The 15,714-nt window shown below is 39.8% G+C and overlaps 1 protein-coding gene across 1 annotated transcript in view; it reads left to right on the forward strand.

Annotated features, from left to right (window-relative positions):
- The window catches only part of LOC125256188 (inactive N-acetylated-alpha-linked acidic dipeptidase-like protein 2), a 386,031-nt gene that overhangs the window by 137,960 nt on the left and 232,357 nt on the right, over window positions 1-15,714 (forward strand). The window contains 2 exon segments of the mRNA XM_048171943.1: window positions 10,526-10,743; window positions 10,745-11,025. Of these exon segments, the coding sequence (XP_048027900.1) occupies window positions 10,526-10,743; window positions 10,745-11,025 (499 nt within the window).

Below are 15,714 nucleotides of genomic sequence, written 5' to 3' on the forward strand. Positions count from 1 at the left end.
AATACTTTCTTCTGTAGTGGATTTCTGGCGCTGTTGTCAACTGGGGAGTTGCAGAGCTCCCTCTGGTGGGCAAACTATGCAACACTCATAACATGAGTGAAGCATGAGACTCTGTTTCTCATGTTTCATCGGCCGTTATAAACGCCGATGCCGATTTAAATGCAATTAGCTCATATCGGCCGATAATATCGGCCGGCCGATATATCGGTCGGGCTCTAATATCTACATCTAACAGTTTATTGATCATATATTTCTGCTCACTTTTACATTCCAGTTATTGCGCGTGTGACGCCAATTCATAGTCACTGTGTTGTGCGATCTAACAGAGTTTTACCATGCTGAGTGTCGTTACCGAACGTGATGCGCTGTTCGAGTGCTGAACAGGTAATGATTGACAGCTGCAGTGGAGGGAAGACGAGTTTCGTGAACTTAAATTTAAAGATGTACACATTCTTCTGTCCCTCACATGAAGCTATGGAATGGCTTCAGATGACTTTGAATATAGTGCACGAAAACATAATTCTTTTGCTCTATGACTCCCACTTTTGCCGTATAAAAGAGCGCAATTATCAGACGGTTATTTAAATATTGCGACATTTAATTTTGAGTCTGGACAAATTAGAATGTGGCGGGCTGCCACAGTCTAGTTAATGTATGGGAAACACTGTACCATTACCATTTCTAGGTATTATTGTAACATTTACACTATCCAAATGTGTAAAAATGTACACAGATCAGACAACATTATGACCACCTTCGTAATATTGTGTTGGTCCCCCTTTTGCTGCCAAAACAGACCTGACCCGTTGAGGCATGGACTCCACTAGACCCCTGAAGGTGTGCTGTGGTATCTGGCACCAAGATATTAGCAGAAGATCCTTTAAGTCCTGGAAGTTGCGAGGTGGGGCCTCCATGTATCGGACTTGTTTGTTCAGCACATCCCACAGATGCTGGATTGGATTGAGATCTGGAGAAATTGGAGGCCAAATCAACACCTCAAACTCATTGTTGTGCTCCTCAAACCATTCCTGAACCATTTTTGCTTTGTGGCAGGGCGCATTATCCTGCTGAAAGAGGCCACCAGGGAATACCGTTTCCATGAAAGGGTGTACATGGTCTGCAACAATGCTTAGGTAGGTGGTACGTGTTAAGGTAACATCCACATGGATGGCAGGACGCAAGGTTTCCCAGCAGAACATTGCCCAAAGCATCACACTGCCTCTGCCGACTTGCCTTCTTCCCATAGTGCATCCTGGTGCCATGTGTTCCCCAGGCAGGTGATGCACATGCACCCAGCCATCCATGTGATGTAAAAGAAAATGGGCACGTGAGCATCACAACTGGACCACGGAGGAATGGAAGAAGGTGGCCTGGTCTGATGAATCACGTGCCCACTGTTGCCGCTTTCGGCGGTGGACAGGGGTCAGCATGGGCACCCTGACTGGTCTGCGACTATGCAGCCCCATACGCAACAAACTGTGATGCACTGTGTATTCTGACACCTTTCTATCAGAACCAGCATTAACTTCTTGAGCAATTTGAGCTACAGTAGCTCAATTTGGCCCTTGTCAAAACTCGCTCAAATTCTTATGCTTGCCCATTTTTCCTGCTTCTAACACATCAACTTTGAGGACAAAATGTTGCTGCCTAATATATCCCACCCACTAACAGGTGCTGTGATGAAGAGATAATCAGTGTTTTTCACTTCACCTGTTAGTGGTCATAATGTTATACATTTAGATAGACAGAGACACAATAGGTTTGACATGATTTAAAATGCAAATGTTTTTGTGTATATACTACATTGAAATTTTTACAAATCCTCTGACACGAGGGAAGCACTGAACAAGTTCAGTACACTGTAAAATGTGTTTAGTCAGGTTAACTAAAAATGTATCATGTTTTTGTCTACATGAAGTTACACCTATAAAAGTAATTTTACCAGTTAAATAGTAAAAATGGTAACATGTAATTATTTTCTGTTAAAATTTATCAAATAATTATTCACATGTATAAAGATGGGCCTTCACAGAACTCGTTAAATGGCAAATTTATAAATGAAATCCAGATAGAACTAAGCTAAGTTGTCTTTTTTTTTTTTTTTTTTTTTTTTGTAGATTAATTGAATTATCATCAAATGTCTACAATTACGGATTATTGAAGTGAAACACTTGAATATAAATAAATTGAGATTTAGAAAGTGCTTTCTTAATAAACAGAATGCAACCATTATAAAATTAAAGTACTAAATGTGTTAAATGCATTTAATGAATAGATACTGCTAACATATTAATCCAGTTTATTATAAATACATTAAAATAAACCTGTAAATGAACTTTTTCAATAAGGTTTGTATAGCTCTAAAGTTGTAAATACAGTGTTCACATTTTAGATACTGTGCACTTGTTACTGTCCAAAGATGATGAAGATAGGCAAGGCAGTTCCAAATAGCAGTGAGGTTTATTAAATAAAGACGAACAGGTATCCAAAAGTGTTAAAACACAATGCGACAGCGTGCATAGCACAAACAGTACTGGACAACGAACAGAAGTAAATGAGAAACTTAAATACACAAAGATAATGAAATCAATGACTAACAGGTTTGATCGTTAAATGAATATCCATGGCAACTAAGGACTGGTGGGAACAAAGGAACACAGGAAACAGGTAGCATCCCTCGCTTCCCTCGGCAGGGATTCCCCCAAAAGGGAAGTGCTTAGGGAAGTTTGCGAATGTGTGTCTAAAAGTGGAGTGGAATGCAGCCTGTGTCTGGCAGGAGGAGATGTTTTGGTGAGCTATCTATGCTAGTATGTACTGTAATAGAAAATTCCCCTCAGTACTACTGTTACGGACTCAGTCATGTTCTGTTTGTTGTCATATGTCACATGATCTCCTTTGTTCTGTTTTCCCTCCATCATCAGTCACCATGGACACTACTTGATTATCACAGCTGTTTGTCACCTTGGTTAATTGCTCTGTGTATTTAAGTTCCTGTTTTCCCTATGTTCATTGTCTGGTCTCGTCTTTAGTGAGTTGTGTTGCATTTCTGCTTGTACCTGTTGGATCTATGAAGTAAAAACTTATTTTGTAGCTTCGCTGGACTCCCTCAGTACATCGGCTCTGCTTCAGTCAGACTCCGCTCTACCTACGCCACGGACTTACGGGCCGTTCGCTGCCCTCTGGCCCTCCACCCCTTCGGCTGCAGCTAGCTCCGCCCTCCCTCAGGCTCCACCTCCGCCCTCAGTCGCCCCAGCTCAACCTCAGCCCTCCGGATCCCTGCTTCCACCTCGGGGGGTCGTCGCTGCGGCTCCGTCTTGGTCGTCAAGGTCATCAGTGTCCTGTCGCAGCATTGGCTCTCTAGCTACGCGGTGGGCTCCACATCCCACGTCAACATCTCCTCCTGTCATCGCCATGACGTCATCCAGCTGTCTTCCACCATGGCTCCTCCATCCAGAGATGCCGCCGTGGAGCACAGCCCTGGTTGTGCACTGGGGTACCATCTGCCCGTCCCTGTTCAAGGCCACCCTTTGGAGTACACCTCCTGCACCACCCTGGACTCTTATGTTCTGCCCCCTCCGGGTTGGCCGTCCCCCTCCTGAACCACCACCATTCTTCGCCATGATCCAATCTGCCGGCTGTTGCCATCCCGGCACCTCCTCGTCTCCCAACACCCTCCCTCCCTCTTTGGGTGTTTCTGTTTTTGTTACAGCGCGTGGACATGCCTACTCAGAGGGGGCGTAGTGTTATGGACTCAGTCACGTTCTGTTTGTTGTCATATGTCACATGATCTCCTTTGTTCTGTTTTCCTGCCATCATCAGTCACCATGGACACTCCTTGATTATCACAGCTGTTTGTCACCTTGGTTAATTGCTCTGTGTATTTAAGTTCCTGTTTTCCCTATGTTCATTGTCCGGTCTCGTCTTTAGTGAGTTGTTGCGTTTCTGCTTGTACCTGTTGGATCTGTGAAGTAAAGACTTATTTTGTAGCTTATCTCCTTCGTCGTGTGTTTCCTGCGCAAGCAACTTTTAACAACTACAAATAATATCTAATTTCTCTCAATGTTTTTTTTCCCCCCCCCCTCTCTTTCAGTTTTCCCTTTCGAGAAAACATAAAACATGCATAAGTGTTGTTTTAACAGAAATTGCTGGAGGAGGTCGCCAGTAAAGCAATATTGAACATTCACCTTGCAGTTCACAGAAAAAACACATCTGCTCCTATATCACTGTTGACTTGTCTGACCTCCTGGAAATGCCTGTATATTTTAGAATTTAATTTGAACGAGGTCTGTGAGACATGTAGCATGTACCCCTGAGGATGCATATTTTATTCATATGTCATATGAAAATAGTGCTTTTCTAAGGTGTCTAGGGCCCGGTGATGCTTTCTGTGGCATGGCACATTTCTGCCACAGGCTTATGTTGTGTTTCAACTTGTATGATTTCAGAATTATCTTTGTAGGGTAATGACGACACGTCTCTGTAAGTTTTGTCAATGTCTAGCTCTGTAGAGTCGAAATCCATCAGCTCTGACATGGTTAAAGTTGTCGTCCTTATGTAAACTGTCAGAATTTGAAATATGGTGTAAACTCTGGTAATCTAGACTGGTAATTTGCTTTATTTCCAAGAAATTTCTTTGATCAAACTATTTGTAAAATAAGTGTTTTGTGAGGTGTGTATGAGGATGGAGGATGTCTGTTTTCATTAGCTGCAAACTTGTTCTTTTGGACTTGTTGTTGGCCCGATGCAAGATGACTGACAGCTAGTTTCATGCCTTCTAACTAAGGTATCTGACAAGGTTATGTCAGAAGTGATGACAGGTAAGCGAGACAACACTGTGAGATGTCTCGATTCTCATTCCCTGCTCGTTGATTCTGTACATTCCCTCGTCTTCACCCCCTGCGAAGACAAAAGAAAATGAGAATAAGCACTGAGTGCAAAGACATCTGTGTTCTTCTATTATTATTATTTTCTGTGCCGTTGCAGTTTAGTTTTGTTGTGTTTAATTAGTGCGGATACAATATCTATTTCTTATAATTATCAGCACTACACAGAGAGAGAAAAAAAAAATCATATTCTTAATGACTATATTTGTCTTGTTTACCAGTAAAAATGTCTAAACATCCATAAAACAAGATGAATTTACTTGAGAAGCAAAACTGTGTAATATGATATGGCTTGTTTTCAGAGAACAGCAGATATTTGCACTTCTTTTAAGCATAAACAAGTGGGAAAACAATCTTTTTTTTTTTTTTTTTTTTTTTTGATAAAATACACATTCAAGTTACATTCTCTGAAAAAAGGCCTTAATATTGCACAAAGTTTTGATAATCAGGTCAAATGATCTGTTGTTTGTTTTTTATCCAGAATAAAAGAGAAATATGGTCACCAATAATTTGATTAATGCTTTAATATGATTTGTTGTCATATTAGATTTAGAATCCTTGCAAATATGATTTTCTGAGAATATTATCTACATGTGCACATAGACAGTGGTGTAAAGTTAGTATTTTAGATCTAAAATAAATATAGAATTTTAATGCATCATTGATATTAGACTGTGAATTAGGCAATTGGTTTAAAAACAAATTTGACAGATATATCGATTTTTGGCTGTTTCTCACTCCCAGTGCAGCAGATCATTTTAACTCGATGTACAGTGTGCTCTGTGCAGACAATTTGCTATTGGTCTAACAACTTGTGACATCTATGAGGTGCCCATGGTATATTAGGGGTTGTAATGGAGAGGACACCATCCATGCTGGAGGATTCTTGTGGGAGTAAGGCCAAGAAACTTCTGGCATCTTCTGATAGGTGCCATTACTCTTGCTTTTCCCTGCATGCTCTCTCAGCTGCCCCAAGCAGTACCTGGGCTTTCCACCACTGGGGGTGACATGATCTACTCAGCCTGTCTATACATATTCCAGGGAAACATAAATGCTGTTTTGACAGGTTTCATAAATATTGATAAGATAAATCGAGAAACACAAGGTGTTTGCTATCCACTAGCCATAGTTCAGCGAGTAACAGTGTTGGTCCTTACTTAAATCAAATAGAATGAGGCTACGAACAAACTAATGTGGTTATGGTCCTGTTGTGAATCCAGCTGAAATGCAATCTGAACTTAAGCAAGAGAACTATTAAGCTATTATTAGTCAGTGAGACTCATTGTATTATCAGTATTGCAATGGGTCAATAACAAACAAGAGTGTCCATGGTGAATAAAAAAGAAAATGTTTTCTAAAATTGTAGTTTAAAGGTGCCCTAGATTCAAAATTTGAATTTACCTTGGCATAGTTGAATAACAAGAGTTCAGTACATGGAAAAGACATACATTGAGTTTCAAACTCCATTGCTTTCTCTTTCTTATGTAAATCTCATTTGTTTAAAAGACTTCCGGAAAACACACGGATCTCAACATAACACCGACTGTTACGTAACAGTGGGGTGTACGCCCCAATATTTGCATATGCCAGCCCATGTTCCCAACATTATGAAAGGCATTAGACAAGGGCAGCCAGTAGCGTCTGGATCTGCACAGGTGAATCAACAGACTAGGTAAGCAAGAACAACAGCGAAATTGGCAGATGGAGCAATAATAACTGACATGATCCATGATAGCATGATATTTTTAGTGATATTTGTAAATTGTCTATCTAAATGTTTCGTTAGCATGTTGCTAATGTACTGTTAAATTTGGTTAAAGTTACCATCGTTTCTTACTGAATTCATGGAGACAAGAGCCGTCGCTATTTTCATTTTTAAACACTTGCAGTCTGTATAATTCATAAACAACTTCATTCTTTATAAATCTCTTCAACAGTGTAGCATTAGCCATTATCCACGGAGCACAGCCTCAAACTCATAGAGAATCAAATATAAACATAAAAATAAATACTTTACTCACATAATTCGAAGCATGCATACAGCATGCATGACGAACATCTTGTAAAGATCCATTTGAGGGTTATATTAGCTGTCTGAACTTTGTAAATGTGCTGTAATATAATCGAGAGCTCGTGTGGCAGGGAGCACGCGAATTAAAGGGGCGGCGCGCTGAAAAAATCAGTGCATAGTTAATGATGCCCCAAAATAGGCAGATAAAAAAAAATGAATTAAAAAAAATCTATGGGGTATTTTGAGCTGAAACTTCACAGACATATTCAGGGGACACCTTAGACTTATTTTACATCTTGTGAAAAAGCATTCTTGGGCACCTTTAAAACATGTAACAAATTCTTAGAAATGTATATAATTTTAAACCTGGCTCAAAAAATGCACATCATGTCATTGACCCATTAGGTGCAGGTTTAGAGTGGGAGCGGAGCATGTGAAGAAGCATCTTTTCCACTTTCACGGTAACATCAATCACAGAGGAAAAGCCAAAGATGGTGCATTCCCCTCTACTTTAATTGATGGCTCTGTTGGGTAGTCGAAAGGCGTTAAATTACTGATGTTTCTGGTGATTGAACGTCAGCTGTCAGTCTGTGAGCAAAGAGCCGAAGGCACGGGTGTAGGAGGAGTGGAGAGGAGATGAGGGTTAGCGCTGTCCTGAGAGTTTGACAACCCATATCATTGCCGGGGTCAGAGAGTAAATGAAGCTCCGGTACGGATCGCTCCTCTTGAATGGCGGCCTGGAATAATGGAAGTTTTGTGGAGCGCTGAAGATTAATGTTGAGAGACAACAGCACATCATTTCCACCTTCTCACATTCTGTGAGGCCTATTTAAAAGTGAAAGCAGACAAAATCATTCAAGTCCCTTCATTCCTATAAAACATTGAGAACAGAAAAATTTGGTTCTGCAACTGATATAAAAAGACTAGGGGGAGCGCAAATGCTCAAAGTGAATGTGCAAAATGTGTTGCAAAATCCTTGGCGGCGCCATTTTCGACAAAACGTGTGTCGAATGGTAATGTTTAGTAGTTACAAAGTTATTTCCCTCTATCAGAGCAAATTTCTCCCCACCTCCAAATGACTATTTTAAGTGTGACTATCAAAGGCTTCTCCAGCTCCCTTCGCTCTGCCTAGTGCCGACAGCAGATATTTCTCTCAGTAATTTTTTTTAAAGGCAACCTATTTCAGGGACTCAGTTTGACTGGATAATGGTCCTTCGTGCAGTCTGGAATTTCTGAGCGGTTTGGAGTTTTGTCATTATCGATTGGGCTGTTTTGAGTTTGATGGCGTTGTCTGTTAAAGGGATAGTTAAATTTGATGGTACACTGAGACACTGGCTTCTCTTTTATGAATTTGAACCAAGTCATCACCCTTAATGACCTTTTTTAGCAGCAACAGTCAAACTGTGAGCTTGTACATCCCTCCCTGTGTCTGTGTAGAGAGTGATGTGTGTCCAACTGGCACAAAACACTGGCTAATAACAAGCATGGAAGCAGAGAGTTTAATGTGCTTTTAAAGTCTGGGATATCTGTGGTTTTATTTAAAGAAATTACTTGTTTTCTGCAAGATACATTAAATTGATCAAATGTTACAGTAAAGACTTTTATGTTGTTAAAAAAAATAATATAATATAAAATAAACACTGTTCTTTTAAAATCTATCATGGTTTCCACGGTTGCCATCACATGATATATATTATAACACAACACACACATAAAAATGCAGAATGTTTTCTGTGATGGGTAGGTTGAGGGTTAGGTTAGGATTGACTATACAGACTATACAGTTTGTGCAGTATAAAATTATTATGTCTATGGAAAGTCCCCATAAAACTTGGAAACCCAACAAACATTTTTTTTTGCATTTTGTTCATAATGTATTTGAATGACAGCCTGCACAATTTGAGACAACTATGCAAAATCTTGAACAATTATTTTTAATAGTATTTAAGTAAAGATCATTTTACTAGGACACCACTTTTGGCCATTTATATTTATTTTATAATATGCTGAATAACTAGGAACCTTCAAAGATGTTCATGGACAATAAAGTTGGAAATTTTCAAAAGCTCTTTGTAGCCAATAGGGCTGCAACTAACGATTATTCACAAAATTGCCCATGTTGTCCACCATATCTCTAAACATGTGGAATATAGTGAACATCTGTGTAGGCTATGTGCAGTAAACCATCATGTGTGAAAAAGGGGTTAAAATTTAATTGCATACTATTTGAAAGTAGAAGGTAAAATCACTTAATTAAAAATGATAATAAAGAACAACAAAAGCACAGTAAACTAGTAAGAGGTACAGGAACACAAACTTGTGTGAGCATATTACATTTATACTCCATTACAATAGTCCATTTACTGTTACTGCTCTCATAAAAAAAAAAAAAAAAAAAAAAAATTACTTGTGTTACATGTAGAATTTATATGTAAAGTCGTTTACATTTTATATTGATGTCCTTTTTAGACATTCTACTAACAATTAAGTAACTTTGCAGCTACATGTCAACTAACTCTCATTAGAGTATTAGTAGTAACTGTAGTGAAATGTTAATAGACTGTTATGGCACTTTTTCACTGCTCGGTACGGCTCAATACGGCTAACTTTTTGGAGCTTTCCCACTGCATGGGACAGCTCGGTACGGAACGGTATGGCTCGCTTAAATAGTACCACCTTGGTTGAGGTTCCAAGCACGCCGTACCGATACTAAATGTGACGTGTAAACACTGCAGGTCAGAGAGAATCGTAACTACCGGCGTCACTGGATTTGAAACACGAGATACCAAACCCACTGGAGTTAAATAGTCAGTAACAGTGCAGTATCATTTATTTGCGAAACGACTTGCTTTAAAGGACTGTCGCACGCAACTTAAAAAAAGAAATGGCTTTATCGTGGTCAGTAGATGAGGTGCAGACTTATTGAGAGATGAGGTCAATAAGGCGGCACAGCTATAACGATCAGTCTATAAAATCCCACCCACTTTGAAGCGGTACAAACTGCAATGGAAAAGCAACCCGAAAATAAAGCGAGCCGAGCTGTGCCGTATTGAAAGAGGAGCCAAGATGAATAGTACCACGCAGTGGAAAAGATGTTAGATGTTAGGGTTTGGGCTAGTAGAATAAGTTGACGTAGTTGCAAAATTACTTTCAATCAGTAGAATGTCTGTTGAGGGACCATTGCACTCCATTAGTTTGAAGTGCTGACGTCTATGAAGTTTAACAGAGAACTTGACTCAGTGACCTGTTTGCATACTTGGAATTTGTGCTCTGCATTTCACCCATCCAAGCGCGCACACACACTCGGATCAGGTGGCAGCCATTTTTGTTGCGCCATCTGGGGAGTGATTGGGGGTTAGGTGCCTTGCTCAAGGGCACTTCAGTTGTGTGTAATGAGAGTGGAAGAGAGTGCTGTTCATGCACTCCCCCCACCTCCATTTCCTGCCGGTACTGAGACTCGAACCCGCGACCTTGGGATTACAAGTCCGACTGTCTAGGCCATTAGTTGTTGCAGCTGTAGTATGCAGAAAAATGAAGGTGTCTACACAGAAAATGAATTTCAAAAATAAACTCACATTGAGTAATTTTATTCAAATATGTATGTGGTTCTCTGTTTTTCATGTCTTTACAGTAACAGACATGGCATATAGGAAAGTGCGTGCTGGCCACGGTTCTCTCCGTGTGCGGGATCTGGAGAGTGAAGAGCTTCACACCGCTTCCCTGGAACTGGAATGGGACATGGAGAAGGAGCTGGAGGAACCGGGCCTGGACCGCTTCCAGCTGGAGTGTGTGGAGCATCAACCCGTGAGCAGCTCTTCTGGCGGGGGCATGGACCCAGATTTGGAACCGAATTCAACCCTCCGTCTCCCCTCACGGACGTTTTGAGCGTCTCCAGGAGGACCCTAATTACGTTTCTCGTTTCAGCCGGGCAGTACCCAAGGGCCAGAGATGGAATGGGACCTGCCTGGCCAAATACCTGCTAGCAGGGGTGGGTGTGTTTGCTCTGGGGCTGCTCGTTGGACGATATGCATTCAGCAGGGAGCAAGTGAAGGTAGAGCCAAGTGCAGACACAGACGTGTTGGAGAAGATTGTTCAGGGAATCACAGCAGAGAAGATACAAGCACTGCAGAGGTAAATGTTTCATCCTTTCCATCTAGTGTACACTCAGAGTTTTTTTTTTTCTTTTTTCAGAATGAAAGTGGAAATATACAATGGATCCTTTACAGTAATAAATGAATAAAGGAAAATAGGTTTTGCAGAAAGGTTTTGCACTATAGTTTGCCAAAAATGTCTGCTCTAATGGTTTGTACTCAGAGGAAGATGGTGACAACAGATTTTCCATTATGTCAACGTTATAATATATGAACATATGAGGGTGTTTCTTTGACTATGGCCAGTTTCAGAACTGTGGTCAAACCATCATCATTAATCTTAACACTAATTTAAATCAAAATCATCATCACAGACACAATTATTGGTCATAATTAATGTTTTTCACAAAATATTACATTAAACATTTTAAGTTTTTAAATATATTTCTTTAATGCACCACTAGCTGTAGGACACACACACATACACACCATATATACAATATGTGTGCATTGGCTGATAAGAGAAGGTATGTCAGGGAGCTGAAAACTATAAAGTTGTACAGGTGGATCGAGATCTTTTAATAGACACTCGGAGGGTGAGGTGAGGAATCAGACTGAAACTTCAAGGGCGTTCCAGCCTGTGAGGAGAAGTGAACCATACTGAGGAAGCAGATGCAGGGACAGTGTTTCCTGGGACAGGCTCTTTGGGACCTTCATCTTTGAAAAAGCAGTCCTACAGCCAAAGTTGTGCACGGCTTATTCCCATAGTGACAAAGCTGCCTTGTTCACTCTGAGCCCAGCTGTGTAGTCTCTGACAGGCAGACTAAAGTCGCAAGCAGGTACTGATGTTAAAATTAAATGCAGACAAACCTCAAGCGATAACACATTGTTTTTGGAGCACGGATCATGGCGAGCATGTATATTCGTGTCAAAAAAGATAACTCGGTTTCCTCTGAACCAAAACTGCCTGACTCCTGAAACAGGCTTTGCGGTAGTGTCAATTTATAATTTATTTTGTCACATTTATATTTCAGACTGCAGCACCAACAGCTCATCTCAGATCTTTTTTCGAGCTGGGAAGAGCAGGCGATATTACAATGCGGCGAGGCTGCAAAGGCGAGAAGTCTAAACATTTTGATGGCTTTATTTACCTCACATTCATGCAGCCTCTTAATATTCACACTGAAGCTTGAGGAAATAAGAATATGTGTGAGGATAATTTAATTATTTACTATTTAGATGAAGCAGAAATTGTTTCAATCGACTGTGGAAAATGGTTACCCTATAGAAGAAAGCTCTGTGGCGTGCAGAGATTAAAGAAGATGAGATCGCTAGTTGAATTAAACTCCAAATCTCACTGTAAATCTCTTTGTCCCTCATGTTAAGCCGAGGCCTCCCTTCTGAATGTCTGAGATGGAGCCCTGGAAAATCTTTTGAAGACCTTTGCTAACTGCTTCAATACACATTCTAATAAGCTCATTGGGGAAAGAAAAAAAAAAAAAAAAAAATCAGGAAACGTGTATGTGTATATATGTGTGTGTGTGTGTATGTGTGAGAGAGAGAGAGAGAGACCCATGGTGACAAAATGAGTTGCAATGAGCAAATTTTTAAAAATGAGTTATCAGTAAATCAGTTGTTGGAATCTGACAAAAAATGAATGAGCTACACCTGTTTGAATTCGATAGAGTCAGCAAAGTCAATTTTGAGAAAAATCGAGTTAAAATTTTCTGAAGGTTCCAAAACAAAATCACCTAGCAACCATACCTTAAAATCCTTGGTAATACCACCAAATTTGGCGCAAACCACGTCAAAACCCCGTATTTTTAGGAAGAAATATATATTCAACTTTTTTTTTCCATGATTCTACAATTGTTTGATTAACATTATTGAAACACACAGCCTATAGATATATTAAGACCTACTGTCCCGCACGAATCTAATATATTGTTACACATCAGATGTTTTTCCCCAACAGTTAACCAAACGTTAACTTAAAGTGTTAGTTCACCCAAAAACGAAAATAATGTCATTTATTACTCACCCTTATGTCGTTCTACACCCATAAGACCCTCGTTCATCTTTGGAACACAAATTAAGATATTTTTGATGAAATCCAATGGCTCAGTGAGGCCTCCATTGACAGCAATGTCACTGAACCTCTCAAGATCCAGAAAGCTACTAAAGACATTTAAAACAGTTCATGTGAGTACAGTGCTTCAACCTTAAAGGGATAGTTCACCCAAAAATGAATATTTGATGTTTATCTGTTTACCCCCAGGACATCCAAGATGTAGGTGACTTTGTTTCTTCAGTAGAACACAAATGATGATTTTTAACTCCAACCGTTGCCTTCTGTCAGTCTTATAATGCGGGTGAATGGTAACACAATTTATAAGAGTCAAAAAAATATGCACAGACAAATCCAAATTAAACCCTGTGGCTCGTGATGACACATTGATGTCCTAAGACACGGTTTGTGCGAGAAACCGAACGTTATTTATATCATTTTTTACCTCTAATACACCACTATGTCCAACTGCGTTCAGCATTCGCTTAGTGAGATCTGATCGCGCTCTGACAACGGAAGTAATGTCTAGCACTCCTTGAAGTATAAGCGCGAGACATCACTGTCGTTGTCAGAGCGCGATCAGACCTCACTAAGCGAATGCTGAACGCAGTTGGACATAGTGGTGTTTTAGAAGGGTAAAAAATTATATAAATACTGTTCGGTTTCTTGCACAAACTGATCGTATAAATTGTGTTACCATTCACTCGCGTTATAAGACTGACAGACGGCAACGGTTGGAGTTAAAAATCATCAATTTGTGTTCTACTGAAGAAACAAAGTCACCTACATCTTGGATGCTCCTGGGGGTAAGCAGATAAACATCACAATTTTCATTTTTGGAACTATCCGAACTATCCCTTTAATATTATAAAGTGACGAGAATACTGACACTTGTGCGCCAAAATAACGACTTTTCAACAATATCTATTGATGGTCGATTTCAAAACACTGCTTCAAAGCTTTAGGAATCTTTTGTTTCGAATCAGTGGTTCAGTAAAGGAGGCTTCGTTTACGCGATCCGAACCACTGATTCGAAAACAGAAGATTCCTAAAGCTTTGAAGCAGTGTTTTGATATCAGCCGAATAAAATGTTTTAAATGTCTTCAGTACCTTTCTGGATCTTTCATCAAAAATATCTCAAATTTGTGTTCTGAAGCTTATGAAGGTCTTACGGGTGTAGAACGACATGAGGGTGAGTAATTAATGACATAATTTTCATTTCTGGGTGAACTAACCCTTTAAAGGTGCTACAGAGGATCTTTTCGTCGACTGAGAAACCAAAGACTGTTAGTGAGTTTTTGAAATTAGCGCATACGTAAGAACAGCTTCACAGCTCATTTCGAGGGAATGCCTCCCAAAACTTGTGCACGAGTATTGGAACACGAGTGTTTACCACCGGCATTCGCTGGTGCCGTGTTAGTTGGATTCATTATGTCGGACTCACCGCAGGTAACTCATAATCTGCAGTTGTTACTCCTGACAAAAACATTGCATGCAGAGCCTGTGGAGTGTGGAAAGTTACTGGAGCACGCAGCCGCGCACGTCTCGCACAAGGAACGTCATGGCAGTGATTGACAAGCCAGAGGGCCAATCTGCACACGTCTTTCACAAGGAACGTCACGGCAGTGATTGACAAGCCAGAGGGCCAATCGTTTACGCGATGATCGTGTAAACGATTGGCTGATGTTTTTAAGGCCCTACCTCGTGCACAGATGATGTATATTAATATTATTCCTTTCAGTGCACCTAATAAATAGTCTTTTATCAGTTAGTAAAGACAGTTTCAAGTAATATTGCAAAAATGTATAAAACAAAACATCCTCTTTAGCACCTTTAAGACATAACACACAATGTTTGCGTGAATACTCGCCGAAGACAGATTTTTTGGAAATACTGTAATTCTGTGTATATCGGGATCGCGCGCTGTCTGAGGCATCTTTGTGTGCGAGCTTCGGATGTGTCAGTCAGCGTGAGTAAGATCTTTTTGTTTACATCAGCATGAGTTTGAAAATCCGATTTCATTGGTACAGACTCATGGCGTCGAAAATTCGTTATGAATATTCACAAAGTTGGAATGCTGCGCTTTAAAAAGATACCAAACTTGTGCTGAGAGGAAGCGCCAGTGCTCGAGAAATGGGGAGACAAAAAATGCATTATTCATGGTCAAAGGAAAGGTACTCCTCTCAGAAAACCTACAAATAAAGATAATTTTAGATGTTTTATTCCTATTTGGAGCATTGGGATTGCTAGACGAGGGCTTAATGAACATTTTTGTAAAAACCTCAATTTCAACCAAAATTTACACTTTTCACTTGTTTTGCCTGTAGCTCGAAATTAACCCTTGCGAATTCCGACTAATTTTGCCAGCACTGGTCACATGAATATATACTTTTAGTTCACTTCAACCAGCATCTGTATAGAATCACTCTGAGGTGTAAATAAAATATTTCACATCTTTTTACATTTATTATGTTAATAGTAAATTATAGTTTTTCAATTGTCAGGCAAATAAACTTACTATTATTTGCGATTAAATTTGTGTAAATTCAGTTTGCAAATCAACACCACCTATAATTGAATGTCAACATGTTTCATTCTCAAGATAGAACAATTCTATTATTGTGTGACAGAAGTATGAATAATTACATATTTGCTGTTGCA

Source organism: Megalobrama amblycephala, linkage group LG21, assembly GCF_018812025.1.
Source record: "Megalobrama amblycephala isolate DHTTF-2021 linkage group LG21, ASM1881202v1, whole genome shotgun sequence".
In the NCBI taxonomy this organism is placed as follows: Eukaryota; Metazoa; Chordata; class Actinopteri; order Cypriniformes; family Xenocyprididae; genus Megalobrama; species Megalobrama amblycephala.